Below are 16,364 nucleotides of genomic sequence, written 5' to 3'. Positions count from 1 at the left end.
CGAGTCATCTTTAACCAAACTGCGCAGTAGTCCGGTCATGGCGTCTGAGCAGTGGCCAGCGTGGTTCAGATTGACTGTGGTTTCTGGGGCGAAGGTGATTGTTAAGAAGTATGTCGGCAGTATAAATTCGAGTGACTGTATTGGTGATTTAATCACGCAACATCTTGACAACGAATATTCTGGCTGAACGATTGCATCAATTCAGTGCATCAGCACGGATGATTCGCAGGCTCCTCTCGATCGTGCCGATATCTAACATAATCACCGGCGGACATAGGGCTGCAGGCTGTGGGGCGAGGCCACGGATCCCGGATGAGGGGATAAGTGATAAATTATGCTACATGCTTTGGGCTTTCTGATTAATATATCAATGAGTACATTCTATAATTAATGAATCTGGAATACAAAATGTTTTATCATACCTGACATGTTACTTTGTGCAGCATCACTAAACTTCTGTGGAATTAATGAATTTGCTAGCTCTAACGATTTTTCAAACCTCAATATCTCTATAAATACTTGACCAATTTTCATTCTGAAAGGTGCATTATAATCGGTGAAGAATAATCTACAGGATCATCATAATCTCCGAGAGCTAAGCCTATTTTTCGTTTTTTTTTCTACAACCGGAAGTGAAATGTCCCCAGAGAGTGGACGGACCAGAAAACCACGTATTGCACTTACTGGTGATTCTGATGTGTTAATCCGGGTACTAAATGAACAATACATATTTATTAATTATGTCATTAGTCGTATTATCCTCGTGTATCTCTGTGAACCATTTCAATCTAAACGGTTAGTTTGGACTGTTTCGCAGTTACCTGAACTGAACATTGAGAACTTGTGGTATTATAGAGATGACCGTCACCCCCACACGGGACTAATTTTATTTATTTGTATTTTATTTTATCAAAACAATCCTCTTTTGATATTGTCAGATTCCACACTTAGTCAATGCCTCGACACTCACCTTAAGACCTCTACCTTGCTTGGCCATCTGATGAGTACATTAATCATTTCTTGGACACAGATCACACTTGACGCTTTTATAACCGTCATTGCTTAAAGAGGAGTGTGGTGCTTTTTAATTTTTTTTATTTTTTATTTTTGTAGCTGTTGAAGCAACATCTGCTATTTGTGGCTTTCCACAAATTACTCCATAATGGTCATGAAAAATCTTACAAGGGTGTAATGATGTAAGAAACTTAAATACAATGACTATTTGGGAAGCAAAAACAAACACCACTCGTGAAGCACAAATTTTGTCGCACTTGATCTCCAGACATTTGGGGCACCACAAATTTTAAGATGTTCACAGTGGAAATGAAGAGAAGGTTATTACATTTTGCTCTTACCAATGCCATGCCCTTTTTCCTATTTGGTGGCATTGTAGTCATTTCAATATTTAAGGGCTGACTGGAGTTTTCCCTGGCCGACCCCACAAGAAAGGTGGGATAATAGTGGTCATTAAAGAAATGGTAGTAATCATGTCAATATCTCTGATAACCTTGTGCCATGATGTAATCGAGGTGTCGATCATCCCCCTCTCAACCTTTCCTTCTCCTCTTAGGAGCCAGTGAAGGAAAATGGGAGTCCTTCAGCAATGCCTCATCCGTCGTCTCCTCGTCCCACATCATCGTCCCCTCGTCCCACATCATCCTTGGCTCCTGATTGGGCTCTGCAGGCAACCCAGAATGGAGGGTCTGCCCAAGTGTCATTGCAGGAGGACCTTTCGGAAAAGGCAAATCGAGTAAGGCCATATTCTTCGGTGCTCCACAGCATTGAACTGGATTTGTAATTTTATAACATATTTCTTGCTAAAACGAGATGGTATTCATAGAATACTTATGATGTGCAGTCTTGAGAAGGATTTGTTGCAAGCCAACTCTTGTTTTTTTTTTTTCTTTGATCCAAAATGGTGCCTGACCAGTGACCGATGATGTCATGATCATGGTTTTGGTTTTGGATTGGAACAATCTGAGATGGTGGTGAACAGCAGTCTTGAAGACTTAGAGGGAAGAATTAGATTGAAGAGGATGTGGAAGTTGATTCAACAGGTGGGAAGAAGAGGAACAAATTACTTAGTTTCAACAGAAGGGGCTGTGGACCCTTAAGAAACTTGGGGGGAGGGGATAAAGCATGGAAAGAGCAGAAGGGTGGAAGACCAGAAAGGAGGTGGTAGAAGACAGACCACCGACCTATCTTTGATAGTGTAATGAAATGCCCATGGACTCGGCTTCATCGTGGGAGATTCCAATGATCTTGAAGGCCTTGGTCTCCATGGCGTCAAGCTAAGCGGGATGTGAAGCAGGGGAGCCAGCCCAGAAGGGAGAGCAGTACTTCAGCATTTTGAACAACGGAATATGCCAGTCGGCAGCTGGCTTTGGAGACCAACTATGAAATTTGGTTTGCCCAAGAAAGATCGTGGCTTGTGAGACCTGAGTTTGAATGACTGAGCTTTGAACTGATTAGAGAGATTAATAAAAATGATACTGTGCTACTCGCAGACAATCAACCTTTTAAGGACTTGAGAAAATTTTATTAGTGTTGGCTAATGATGGCTTAAACCCTACAGTTAATGAGTTCCCCTACAAATAACTTCAATGCAGAAGTCTATTGGGTCCGTCAAGCTACGACTACATTGAGAACCTGTGGTTGTTGTTTGCCCATGTTTTATCCTTTTTAATTTAAAAGTTGAACATCAAGCAAGGAAGTAACTCGTACCATTTTTCCAATCTTTGTCGTACGACTCGACCAGGGTTCGAATCGCTGACCACCCAGACTCAGAGTCGATGCTCCAACCCTTTCAACACCGAGTCAGGTCACTAATTGAATCACGTGTTGTTATAACGTACAGATCCATTTTGTGGACTGATAGTTGTATGAAAAGCTTATTAAACTAGGAATCTCAGTTCCCTACCTTCCCCCCTCCAGAATGAAAAGGACGTTCCCAAGCTTTCATGATGCTCGAGTGAGACACAAGCTGATTTAACGCTTGAAAAATAATGATGTAAACTTGTATAGCATACCCATCTTGGGGAGGGAGTTGGATTAAGAATTAGTCACAGAAAGGGAAAGAAAGACGTGCAAAATGAATCTCGGGCAATGACTTTCGACACATTTATGCGAGCAGATAAGGGGTCACGTGACAATGGTGTGCCATGCTATTGTCGTGTGTACCCACTCTGGCAGGCAGGGTCAAACTGCAGCAAAGTGAAGGGATGTTTATTATTACCTCTGCCTCCTGAGGTGGACGGAGGTTTTGTTTTCACCCATTGGTTAGCTCCATTTGTGGGTTTTCAGGAGGTGGGAAGAACTTCTCCCAGAACTCAAAACCTCCACCTCCTTTTTGGTAAAATCATGATTCATGAACCAAACTGTGAAACTTTGTTCTCATAGTCTCGTTCCAAGGTCTCCTTACAAAATCTTCACTGAACCTCCAACAAACTCCACTTGTAGCTGGTTTGTAGTGATATTCCCCCAGAATGATTTTTAAGTACTCAGTAAGGGTTTTCTTTAACATTTCTGTCGCTCCGACTATCACTGTTACAATTTCTGCTTTCTCCAATTTCCAAGTCCTCTTTCTTCGACCTCATTTTTTAGATACTGGTATTTGGTCATTATTTGGCATTTAGTCCAAAGTAATTTGGAACTGAAACCTCCATCAAAAGTGCCGATTTTTTTCCTTTTTGTGTTTGAGAACTATGTCTGGACACAATGCTTTGTTTGCAATGTCCACACTTGATGGGATTATCTTGTCAGACGTGAGCACCATATGTTCATTTTCAAGGATCACATTTGGTTTGTGTTTCTGTGATTGTTCTGGATATGGAACTGGGATGTTAAAATGTTAACAGTTGTGTCGGTGGATTACTCTGTGGACACTGTCATGTCTGTGAACAGCTGTTCCGACATTAGTTTTTTTATATTCTGAAAGGAGGTGGCTGATACTTTGTTTCGATCCCACAAAACCTGCATTTGTTCGATTGGCTCAATCCCACGATTTTTTTAAAGGCATGTGTCATTTCCTTGGTCTTGAGCATTTATGATGACTCGTTCGCCATCCCAACTAATTTGATCTCATCTTAGACATTCCAAAGAGCCTTCCTTGTCGATCCCTTTCCTGTCGAACTCTTAAAAAAAAAAAAAAAAAAATCTTTTTGCTCTTTTGTCATTCTCCCATTTGTCAGAGTATATCTGCTGATATTTATTTTTGTAATTTCCCCATTTTTTTTTTCTTTGCAATCACTGGGGCTGTGTTTGTTACTGTTTTGTTTTCCTGTGTAGTGTCCTTCATTACCTCCACCACCGAAGGTGAAGGAGGTTATGTTTTCACCCCTGTCTGTTTGTTTGCAGGATATCTCAAGTTGTGGACATATCTGGATGAAATTTTGTGAACAGGTTGGGTGTGTGACGAGGGAGAACTGATTAGATTTTGGTGAATATTCGGATCCGGATCCGACTACTATAATTTTTTAAGTGATTCTTAACCATTGAGAGATGGGGCCAAAACAATATATAGCACGATATCTCAAAAAGTTGTGGACGGATTCGGATGAAACTTTGTGGCAGTGTCACCACTCCTTGGCTTTTTTCACAAGATCTTGGCTATTCGTTGTTCACCTTGGTGTCTTGGTTTTCTATAGGTTTTCGATTATCATCGCTTTTCCGAAACTTTGTGAATTCTTGGCTTTTTTTTCATTGGCTCACTTTGGTATTTATGAAAATGAGGAGTGGTCACACTGCTTGGTGGACAGGTTAGGTGTGTCTCGAGGAAGAATTGATTCAATTTTGTGAAGATCTGGATCCGGATCCAGTTCTGATAATATTTTTAAGTGATTCTTCACCATTGAGAGATGGGGCGAAACCGATATATAGCATGATATCTCAAAACGTTGTGGATGGATTAGGATGAAACTTGGTGGACAGGTTGGGTGTGTCACAAGGACGAATGGATTAAATTTTGGTGAAGATCTGAATCCGGATCTAGATACGAGAATTATTTAATTTTTCAAGTGATTCTTCACCATTGAGAGATCAGGCCAAAAATGATATATAGCAGAATATTTAACCTCCGCCATCGAAGATCGGACATTACTGTTTTCACCCCTTTCTGTTTGTTTGTTTGTTTGTTTGTGAACAGTATTACGGAAAAACTCCTTGATGGATTTCGACGAAACTAGGTGGGGGGGGGGGTTAGGTATGGTTCAAGGATCATGCCATTAGATTTTGGACTTTGTCCCCCCCCCAAAAAAAAAATTGTTCGAGAAAATGTTTGTTTTGTTTTTTTGCATTTCTACATGTTTTAAGTAATTTCCAACCCCCCCCCCCCCCAAAAAATTTTTTGAAACTTTTTTTTTTTTCAACAAAATTTCGATTTCTTTTTTTTTGTATTTCTACATGTTTTAAGTGATTTCCAACCCCCCCCCCCCCCCAAAAAAAAAATGTTGGAGAAAAGAACTATAACTCTGTCAGCACTGTTGACATCATATTTAATGAATAAGATATAAGGTTCACTTGAGTGACCCAGCAGTATTGGCGGCGGAGGTTTTGCACTCTCCCGAGTGCGCCCCCTCTCGTTGAAAAATGTATTGTGCCCGAAATGTTCTCGTGGATCAGGCATTATGTGGCGTAGGAATACACACCACCGAGTGCCCTTCTAGTTTTGCCCTTTTAGTTGTTTTACCTCCACCAAGAATGCACAGCTATTCTTTTCCCCTTGAATGCCTGAATGCAGAAAATGTTGATTTATTCTGTAGCAATGTGACACCCACCCTTCCTCCACTCTATTACATCGTCATCGTCGTCCTGCTTTCCAGGCTGCACGATCCCTTGTTAGGCCTTTAACTCGAAGATCGTCTCTCATCAACGCATCCCATGTTTTCCTCAGATGGCCTCGAACTTTACTTCCATTCACATTCATATTTATACACCTCTTCACACAACTACCCACCCACATCCTTTCCACATGTCCGAACCATCTCGACCTACCCCTACGCATAACCTCACTAATGTTTTCTCTACCAAACCTCTCTCTTAATTCCACATTTGGTTTCTTATCCTTCAGTGTCACATTACACATCCACCTCACTCTTCTCATGCATTTCGTTCACACCTCTATTCATATAATAAATGATAAATTAAATATTCTGTATTTCACCTTGTCCAGTTTGACCTGCAGTGCCCATCTGGCCATAATGCAGAGTTTTACTTCATTTCTCTGCATTGGTTCCTTGTATTTTAATCTTTCAGGTGAGATGAAATTTATAAAAGAGGGATTGACCATGAAAATGTCCGTTCGTTTGAGCGAAATTCATTATAACGGGTGTTCCTTTCACAGGTATTTGTATCGACCATATTATGAGAAAAAAAAAATGAAGTACTTACTATAAATATCAGCAATCTGACATTTGATAACTTTATTCATCCATTCTGAGTTCACATTATACCATGAAAAATGTACTTTGAGCTATATTTGTGTTGAAGTTCTACGGGACTCATGGGTGGCAGATGTTGATATGAAAGTGATAATTTACATGCTAATTGTTGTGGTTTTGTTGTGTTACAGGAATCTGTGGTCCTGCAGCGTGTGTCCGAGCTACGAAAGGAGGGCCTGTGGTGGGCACGGAGACTTCCGCGCTTGCAGGAACCTCCCCGGGCACGGTGCCACTGGGATTGTCTGCTGGAGGAGATGCGATGGATGGCGACTGACTTCGCACAGGAGCGCCAGTGGAAGATCGCAGCTGCAAAGGCGGTATGTGACCTGAGGGACAACAGGGGAAGTTTGGACAGGGAGAACATATTTGGTCGCGACATTGTAATTCCCTTTTGGATTTAAAACTTTTCGTTTGATCTTCAAGATGTCTCGTGCATGCCATCGAGCATACGAGAAGCAACGTGGAGCAGCCGAGCGACTGGAACAGGAGCATCAATCCAGGATGCGTCGCACGGCAGCGAGGATTGCAGCCGATGTGATGAGTTTTTGGAAAACGATGCAGAAGGTGAACATGGTAGAACCTGGGTTAAAAGGATGAACAATCGATTTAAGACCATGTGATTGTCAACTTGGATTGTGTTTGCTCTTGCATGTACGAATTGGAAGAATCAAATCTCTCGACTTGTGCAAAAGTGGTAACATCTTGCCCCCAACCCAGGTGGCGCAAGTCAAGCAGCAGTGGCAGCAAGATGAGTGTCGGAAGCACGCAGTGATGGTAAACTCCACTTCTTGGATCAACAGGTCGATGCGAGAGATGACTTCTCGGGGCCGTGAGTGCAGCGGTACGTGTGCTTGCATAAAGTACCGAATGGCGTTTGCTATTTTCACTTTTTGAGAGAAACAATTTGAAGTTAAATATTTTGCTTCATGGTAGCTGACAGAGATGAAGATGATGAGAGTACGATCGAGGAGGAGGAAGTGATGGAGGAGAGTGAGGGAGGCTTGGACCACCAAGCTGAGCTTCAGACACTGACTGAGGAAGGTAAGGCATGTTGCTTTATATTTTTCATCTGCTTTTCACCTCTCGCACTTAGCAGGCAGGAGTCAGAAATTTTTGACAGTCACAGCATTTACTTTGCACTTGTGAAAACTTTTACCTTGCACTAGTACTTGTTCCATTAAAGTGTGGGAGCATCGGATGTCTTTGCACATGCGGAAATTCACTTTTTTTGAAAATGTCATTCTTCGTAAATTTTTACCATTTTGCGTTTATGCCAAATAAGGAGGTTGAGTTTGTTACTCACTGTCATGAATGGGATTCCCATCGCTATTGTTTGTTTGTTCATGTGGGGGATAAGTGTAGTTTGTGTCATGTTTTGCAGGTGTTTTAATTGTGTTCATAGTAGTGTTAATAGTTACATTTCACTGATAGACCAAGCACTGAAAACGGTCAAGTTTTCTTTCCTCCTTCCCCACGTGGTTATCTTTGGGGGTTTTATCAATGAAGGTATTTAAAATCACCATGTCACCAACCTTTCGAAGAAGAAGAACCACTCCTTTCGCATCTTCAGATGCAGGTGGCAGCAGAGGCAGGTTTCTGTGGCAAGGGGGCACAATCCTACATGGGTCACCACACTGATGCAAGATGCACAAATCGCCTATTATATGTCCAGTTAGCTGGTACTCATTTTCCTGACGTCAGAAGGATGACAGCCTGAGTCAACCCACCTGGTGTTATTTTAACGGTTGATGGGCTGAAACTCAAGACCCTAAGATCTTAAGTCAACACATGGCTTCACCAACATTTAGTCCCTTCCTCTCCCCCCCGTTTTTTTTTTTTCCTAAAACCAACAAATCTTTGTCGTACTGTATTTACTAGCAGAGTACCCACCCAACGGGCGATCTTGTTCCAAGCATGCAACACGTTCTTTTAACATGAACCTTTATTTGGACGGTGTATAGGCATCCATCAGCTATCTCAATCGCTCCCGGAACCCCCCCCCCCCCCGGGTTACGTGCATGAAGCAAAAACATACCTACTGCTTATAATTCAAAACACTTCACTGTGCAGGAAAACGTGGGGACAGGAATACTGTGCACAATCCACCTGAGTACAGTATACCCATATGGGATTGGATTTTTATTACTCATTTGCAGATTATTTTATTTGTCTTTCACCAAACCTCACTGATATCCAGAAAAGTGAGATGATGCTTGAAATCCAAGCACTATTTCTTCCAGAATAAAATAAACATAGAAAAGGCGAAACGTTGAATTTTGTTACTTCACTTAACCTCCTCACACCCCCCCCCCTTTCTTCCCTTTCCCGCAAAGCGTCAATGCCCTTAGATCAACTTCTTCAGAGATTCTCCAGTACGTGCTCTGAGGATCTTCTGTCACCATCGCAAGTTGGCCTTGTCAACCAGGATGCAGGTGCAGAGGTTTCTGATGACAACTGTTCGTAACCTTCACGACAAACATTTTTGTTTCCTTCAAACATTGTTGGGTGATAAAGTTCAACACTATAATGGATTCTTCCGCTGATGTGGATTCAAGGTCTCTCTTTTCCCTGGCTATGTAGACCCTGAGGAAGATGATAAGGTTTGCAGTGCAGACGCTGTGCCTGATTCGCCAATGAAGCTATCCATTAGTTGTATGCTGCCCCATGGAACTGTTGGGGAAACGAGTGCCTGCCCGAGCACTCTAAGGGACATATCACATCTGGCCATAGCCTGTGCAAGCATCCAGCCCACCGGCCATTCGCTCGCAACAGCTCAGGTTTGCGATATCTTATAGTTCAGGGAAGTTTGACAGTCTCAGCTATCTTTTAGCGGTATCAAGAGATTTTATCCCAAACATAAAGTTTATATAGATCCAGTCCTTCAAACTTCCTGATCCTAAAAAAAAATTTGGAGGCAAAAGTAAAATGCAATAAGTTTGTCAAGTTGTCTCTTCTGATCTGCTTGTTCCTGTACATGGGCTGCAGTTGAAAACTGTTGGGTTTCCTTTTGTGCATTATTTCAGATCAATGCAGGCATTGGTGATGTTATTGTATTTTTGTTTTGGGGAAGAGCTATACAACTGAACGGAAGAGAGAGGGACACACACACACACACACACACACACACACACACACACACACACACACACACACACACACACACACACACACACACACACACACACACACACACACACACACACACACACACACACACACACACACACACACACACACATACACACATACACACATACACACATACACACATACACACATACACACACACATACACACACACATACACACACACATACACACACACATACACACACATACACACATACGTTGAAGGATAAAATAAAAAGAGACTTCGACAAATAATGGGTGTCGGGAGGAATGAGGGGTAGGGGAGGACACATAGAGTGCACAGGATGGATACACAAGGAAACACTCAAGAAGGAAAACTGCAAATTTGGAAGGAGAAGGGTGGGACAGTTAATGAGGGTGGAAAAAATCCTGGTTTTGAAATGGGGTTGATCTTAGTTGGTGGTGAACAGCTGTCTTGAATGCATGGAGGGAAGTACGAGACTGAAGAAAATTTGGAAGTTGGATCCACAGGTGGTAAAAAGAAGAAGAAGAAATTGAGTGGAGGTGGGCAGTAATTTTTGGATTTTGGGAGTTTTACCAGAAGGGGGTTTATGGTGCCCTGCAGGAATCTGGTGGGGGATTTGGGAGACAACAGCACAGAAAGGGCAGTTTGGCTAGATGCGAAAGGAGGTGTTGGAAGACTGAGAGACCACCAACCTATCTACGATGGGAAAGTGATGGACCCATCGGGTCAGCTTCAGCGCTGGAGATTCAATGATCTTGAAGGCCCTGATCTCCCCGGTGTCGAGCTGAGCAAGGTGTGTGACAGGGCAGTCAGCCGAGAGTGGAGACCAGTACTCCATCAAGCTGTGGATGAAGTGCTTGTCGGTAGATTGCCTCCGGTGTTCTCTTCGGATGCTACTTATCACAAACCTTATCTGCCTTTTACAAGCTTTCCTATCTACCTGTACACATTTCTTTGATCCAGCATGATGCCTGATACTGTACATGCATTCGTCTGTAAATATAATTTCCAAACATAGAAAATGGGTACTGCTCCTTGTTCCACAAATCAAATTTTCCAATAGTACTGCCATCTTTATCACATTATCCAGTTGTCAATCTGTAACCACAGATTATCCTCCAATGAGCAGACAATACAGAGCTGCCAACCTACTTTGCTGGATGGAGACGAGCATGCAGAACAAGAGTGTGTTGAAAAGTAATGGCTTTTCTTTCTCCAAAACGGGAAAAAGATGTGAGAATGAAGTCAAATAACTGACCAAATACAGCACTGGAGTATCAGGAGGAACCCAAATAGACAAAAATGGAGGTGGAACCTAGATAGACGTTCGGGTTTGGCTGCTACTCTACTGTCAAACGCAAACCCATCCAGGTGCACATGAGAAAAACTATTTGCAATATTCACCCCTCTGCAGACAAAATAGGAAGAAAGAAACATGCGCACACATACACATATACACACATACACCACACACTCTGTCTTGTGTAGGGACAACTATTAGTCAAAGAAAGTTGTTGGGATGGTTTCAAATGATCATTTCTCGTGACAATCCCTACCTTGTTTACATACTCGTACTTTTTTGCAGGAACATCCCCGCATCCTTTTACATTAAAAAAAAAATGTTTTTATTACTTGTTAAATGAGGATTGGCCCACAGTCTTTGTGAAAGTGAAATATGCTTTCCGTGGGGTTCGCTACCCAACTTTTTCTGGCAACAACCCCTTTATACTGGAGTTGCTAAAAATTATATGTAGCTGAAGCTTATGCACTTGCTTGTGAGAAAACTCACAATTCAAGAACTCGCTACGAACATCACTTTTAGCAAGAGACCTACTTATAAGAACCCCGCTACAAAAAGCATCAACCAAAAAAGCAATTTTGCCATGTATTTGCGATACTTCGTAGAACACTAGCTAATAAATGCTGGGAGCACGATCTCAAAAGAACATACAAGTCATGTAAAAGTTTCCCATCATAAAAAACATTTAAGTCTATCAATTATATCTGAAATCCCCACTTTTGGAGCTGTACCAATCTTACTACAACGTCCATGACCTCTCGGTCTCCTTCTAATCGCATTAGCAAAATGCTCATTACCACAAACATTACCCTGCGAAACTGACCCTGTACCTTGTGCCCTATCATTAAGGCCCAGAGGATAAATCGCACACTTGGTCCTAATCCAAAAATCCTTTTTGTGTCTGAGCTCAACACTACAATCTTCATAATCAAAATCATTAACATTAACTGAGTTTATAATTTGGACTGAACAATGACTAAAATCATGCCCTACCTCATTAAAATTATGATATAAATACATCTAACACCAGAAGACACACTCGACCTCTGCCCATTCAAACGTTGATGCAAACATCATGAAGTTTTACCTCCATATTGCAAGCCACAATCTCCACAGGTGAGAAGATACATAACTTACCTTGATTTACATCCAAACAAACGTTTACAATCAACGACAAAAGTCTTTCCTGGAACATGACTGACAAAAGTTTCACTCGTTCTAAAAATAAATAAATAAAACCTTGTAATACAAATATCTCGACAAATTAAACTTTTTCAAACAACAGCTTTACATGTACTTGATAGAACATACTGGCACATTTTTACACTGAAATATTTTTCATTTTTTGGCATTCATCCCAGTCTCGTTGGCTCAAACCAAACGTAACTGGCACACCAGGATAAGTACTGGTAAAAGGCTGCCTCGCTTAAGGCGGGTGTTTTCCTGGTATCGAACCAATACAATTCTCCCACCTACACTGACAATACTTAGCGGTCAGCCTAACGGCCATTGCCCAACCTTAAAACTAGATCGAAGTCAGCAGCTACTTCTCCTTCATAAAGACAAGGGCAGGCAGATCATACCCAAATATTGAACAAATAAAGAGAAGCATGAAAAAGTAGAAAGAATGACTACTGAAAGTTGTAAAAGAGAAAGGAACACATATGTGCAAACAAAGTGCAGCCACGCATTAGTTCTTCCCACCGCTGCCTGTGACGTTTTGTGATTCTGACACGAGATGTCTCAGTGCTATGTTGGTTAAGATGCCAGAGGGCAGCATGACATCGGTGCAGTGAAATGTGAACCACTGGAGATGGGAGTTGGGTCCACCATTAAGATCTTGAGAGTAAGACGGTCAATTGAGTACCGCCACAAAGGATCAGCAGTTCCGACTTGGCTCCGTCAGATTTTTATCTCTTCAAATTGAAGGAACACCTTTGTGGAGAGCATTTTTCTTCCAATGATGATGTCCAGGCCGCTGTGAAGCACTGGTTAAGTCAGCTGGCCGCACAGTTCCATTTTGGCGGAATCAAAAAATTACTTTAATGTTGGCAGAAATGTGTGGACCGCAGTGGTGATTATGTTGAGAAATATGCACCATGGTAAAATGAAGATTGATGTTGGTATCTGTCTTTGTTTCATTTGAATATCTTTACTTGCTTTGGAGGAAACGAAATGCAGCTGCAAATGTTTCTCTCTCTGCTTTGGAGAAAAATTTCAACACGCCCTCACATGTGTCGCTGGAATGAAAAGTGGCATAATTTGTTCACTCCTCCAATTTAATTGGTGTATTTGTTAATGCAATTAGAAGTTGTTGTGTTTGTTAATCTTGAATTGTTAGGCTTGAAAGGATGTTTTCACGTCAGTCGAATAATTCACAGTAATGCTGCTTTCTTCTTCGACATCAATTTATTTTTAAATTATTATTGAGCAAGTTTTTTTTTTTTTTGTTTGTTAATGTAATATTTATGGAAGTTGTTCAATGGATATTTTGGTGGCCAGGAAAAAAAAAAACCTGGCTGGTTACCAATGTTCTCTGGTGCAGGTTGGTAGATGAACACAGTTTTACTGTTGCTATGCAGCCGAGGTTTTCCCCACTCCGATGTAACTAGGCCATGGGTAAGATATGGCCACAGTGCACCCCCTACCTCCCAGCAAACCTATGTTTTTCTGAATCCTCTGGATATACTGAATATGAATGTTAACATTGAAAATTTTGGGATGCACTTCCTGTTTTGACATTTTGAATAGGGGTACCCTAAAATTATACTTTTATCGATTTGCGTCGAATTAAATTTATGGATGGAATCAAAATGGCATGCAGAAGGCCCAAATCATATCCAATATACATGTATGATGCATCAAATTGAAGATAATTACATTCTGATCATCTGTATATGTCGAACAGTGTGGTACATTAAATCTATTCGAAAGATAGGGAATACATGTCCTCCTCCTTCTTCTTTCGGCTGCTCCCGTTAGGGGTCGCCACAGCGGATCATCCGTATGATCCGCATAGTGATTTGGCACATGTTTTACGCCGGATGCCCTTCCTGACGCAACCCTGGTCGCCTCTTACGACACAGGGATATGGTACACCTATTTTAAGCGGGGTATACACCGGCCCAGTACACTGGTACTCATTTCGCCGACCTCGGAAGGATGACAGGCTGAGTCAACCCCCTGGTGTATTAATTCAGTGGCCCAACGGGGCTTGAACTCAGGACCTTTTGGATCCCAAGCCGCTGCCCTAACCACTGCGCCAACACCAGGCTCATAGGGAATACATGTCCAAATGTATATAATTTCATTTAAACACAAAATCAACACTCCGTATTCTTCAATGAATATATTTGACATTATATGAATTTCACTGCAGGTACAGACTATTCAATGATAGTGGGAAACAGTATTAATTACCTTTTATTTTTTTCGAAAATATCAAGCAACTATTATGAAAATATACGTTATCACACAATAAGCATCAAACGGGTATTCAGACAAATAATGTTTTCAATCAACCACATTTTGACCAAATACACATTTGTGGTTACTTTTATGGAACATTACTTGACAAACTATTACCATGATTACAGAGAATTAGTTGTAATACCACACAAAATATTATTTAATAGTATAGTTTGAAAGCAACCAAAAAATCTAAGATGGCCACCATCAGCATCACCAAACAACAAGATATTTCATTGCACATAAACATTTCCAGTCTATATCTCCATCATCCGGATCATGTCAGTTTCCTATAATACAAGAATATTTTACGTGCAGTATTTCATTTTCCTTCATATTTCTTCCCATATTCATCCATCATATTTCCAAACATACATCTACAACTTACAGTGCCAATGCAGACTGCAGAAAGCAGACGTTTCAGAGTGAATAAAATAGTGTTTATATTTGCATTATATCCGCATCATATTGAATACAATATTCACTGAACTAAGGCCTAAGTCACATTTGCTCTACGGTGAGGATACGGCGGCCGTACGCCCTCTGAATTGACAAACGTGCAGCGGCCGCAGAGTTTCTGCAGTGGCCTCAGGGTGGCCCTATGCCGTTTGGCTATCTTTTACAGGCCGTAGGGGTCGCCGTGGAATTATAACGCGGAGTTATAACTTTTCATTTCTACGTTCGCCGTCGCAATTCGACAAGCCCAAAAAAAAAACTGGTTAAAAAAAAAATTAACCCATTCGTTCCCGTCCGTCTGGCCACACGTTCGGCTTAGGGCCCCCCTGCGGTCGACTTGCGGGCACCTTGAGGCTACCTTGCGTCTGACTTAATTCTATGGCTGCCGCAGGGCCCCCTTAAGGTCACCATGCGACATCAAATCAAAGACCGTACGGCAACCCCACGTTTTCGGTCTCCACAATTAATAAATACGCCGTGCGGCTCCCCGAAAAATAAAACCATATGTGACTGCTACATTGTGTGACCATGGAAATACTGTGGCCGCCGTATAATTGCTAGTGGCCGCAGATTTTGGAGACCCCACGGCTGCCGTGGCAAATGTGACCTAGGCCTAAATAACATGACCAAATCTCAAACATGGTGAGTATTGAAATACAACATATATTCTAAACAATTCAAAACAGAAGTATACTCCAATAGAAATGAATGTTCCTGTCGTTAATGTGAATTGCAACTAATCCTACTTATTGTCAGACTCTGAGCTGTCTCCATTATGATAGTCCGATTCGTCTGGAATGTCCGAGTCAGAGTCATTGATGTTCGCTGAATCTTCAGCGATGTCTCCCAACTGCTGTGGCAGGACCCCTCTCTCGTACCAAAGAGGTTCCAGCTTCCCCTCAACTAAAATCCACCCATGTCCATCACTTGACTCAGGGATCTCAATATTTGCAATGTGGGCTCTTTTCCAAATGCAAAGTTGGAAGTTGACTCTCCGGATGTGTTGCTCCAGGCTCTTCTTGCATGGAGGGAGAGTGCGAAGGTCAACTGTGCTCGAACGGGAGAGACGGTCATCATCTTTCGCATACAACTCATTCATTTTCATGAACCGCAACTTATCGACGCTCCGAGTACGAGGTCTTCCATATAACGCACAGGTGAACTCGTCCAGGTCATCCACCAGGTCATCGGGTACTTCCCATGTGTTTCCTAATCTAGCAAGAACTGGTACAAACTTGGGCAGCCTAGGAAAGGGTGTTCAGTGGCTTCAGTGTCAAGGATCATTTGATGCAGATATCTACCAGATTATTGGACCATATCAAGAGAACCAAGTTCATATGCACATCTTACTGCATCGCTTGTGCCACTCTCTGCATTGTAGACTAAGTTTGGAAGTTTCCTGCACGGTGTAATCTACAGAACACCAATGAGTCCTTGTACTTTTCATGTTTCTCTAACTTAGCTTTAAGGTTTTCCCCACGGAAGTTGGGATTGGTGACATCCGTATGCTGTAGGCTGCCAATATAAATGCTGGAAAGCTCTGACAGTTTGATCATGTGTTTGCCTCTCATGATATCTCTTTTTATGA

The 16,364-nt window shown here is 41.8% G+C and overlaps 1 protein-coding gene across 8 annotated transcripts in view; it reads left to right on the top strand.

Moving 5' to 3' along the window:
* EP400 (E1A binding protein p400) overlaps positions 1 to 16,364 on the top strand; it is a 144,870-nt gene that overhangs the window by 15,103 nt on the left and 113,403 nt on the right. For all 8 annotated transcript variants that reach the window (XM_085859265.1, XM_085859266.1, XM_085859268.1 and 5 more), the window contains 7 exons: positions 1,571 to 1,750; positions 6,569 to 6,754; positions 6,861 to 7,001; positions 7,155 to 7,278; positions 7,371 to 7,478; positions 8,771 to 8,869; positions 9,018 to 9,214. In XM_085859265.1, coding sequence (XP_085715391.1) covers positions 1,571 to 1,750; positions 6,569 to 6,754; positions 6,861 to 7,001; positions 7,155 to 7,278; positions 7,371 to 7,478; positions 8,771 to 8,869; positions 9,018 to 9,214 — 1,035 coding nt within the window. The remainder of the gene's footprint in view (positions 1 to 1,570; positions 1,751 to 6,568; positions 6,755 to 6,860; positions 7,002 to 7,154; positions 7,279 to 7,370; positions 7,479 to 8,770; positions 8,870 to 9,017; positions 9,215 to 16,364) is intronic.

This window comes from Eptatretus burgeri, chromosome 16, assembly GCF_056783735.1.
Source record: "Eptatretus burgeri isolate ZD-2024b chromosome 16, Ebu_testis_v1, whole genome shotgun sequence".
NCBI classification, from domain to species: domain Eukaryota; kingdom Metazoa; phylum Chordata; class Myxini; order Myxiniformes; family Myxinidae; genus Eptatretus; species Eptatretus burgeri.
This window is presented reverse-complemented; position numbering and strand designations above follow the sequence as displayed.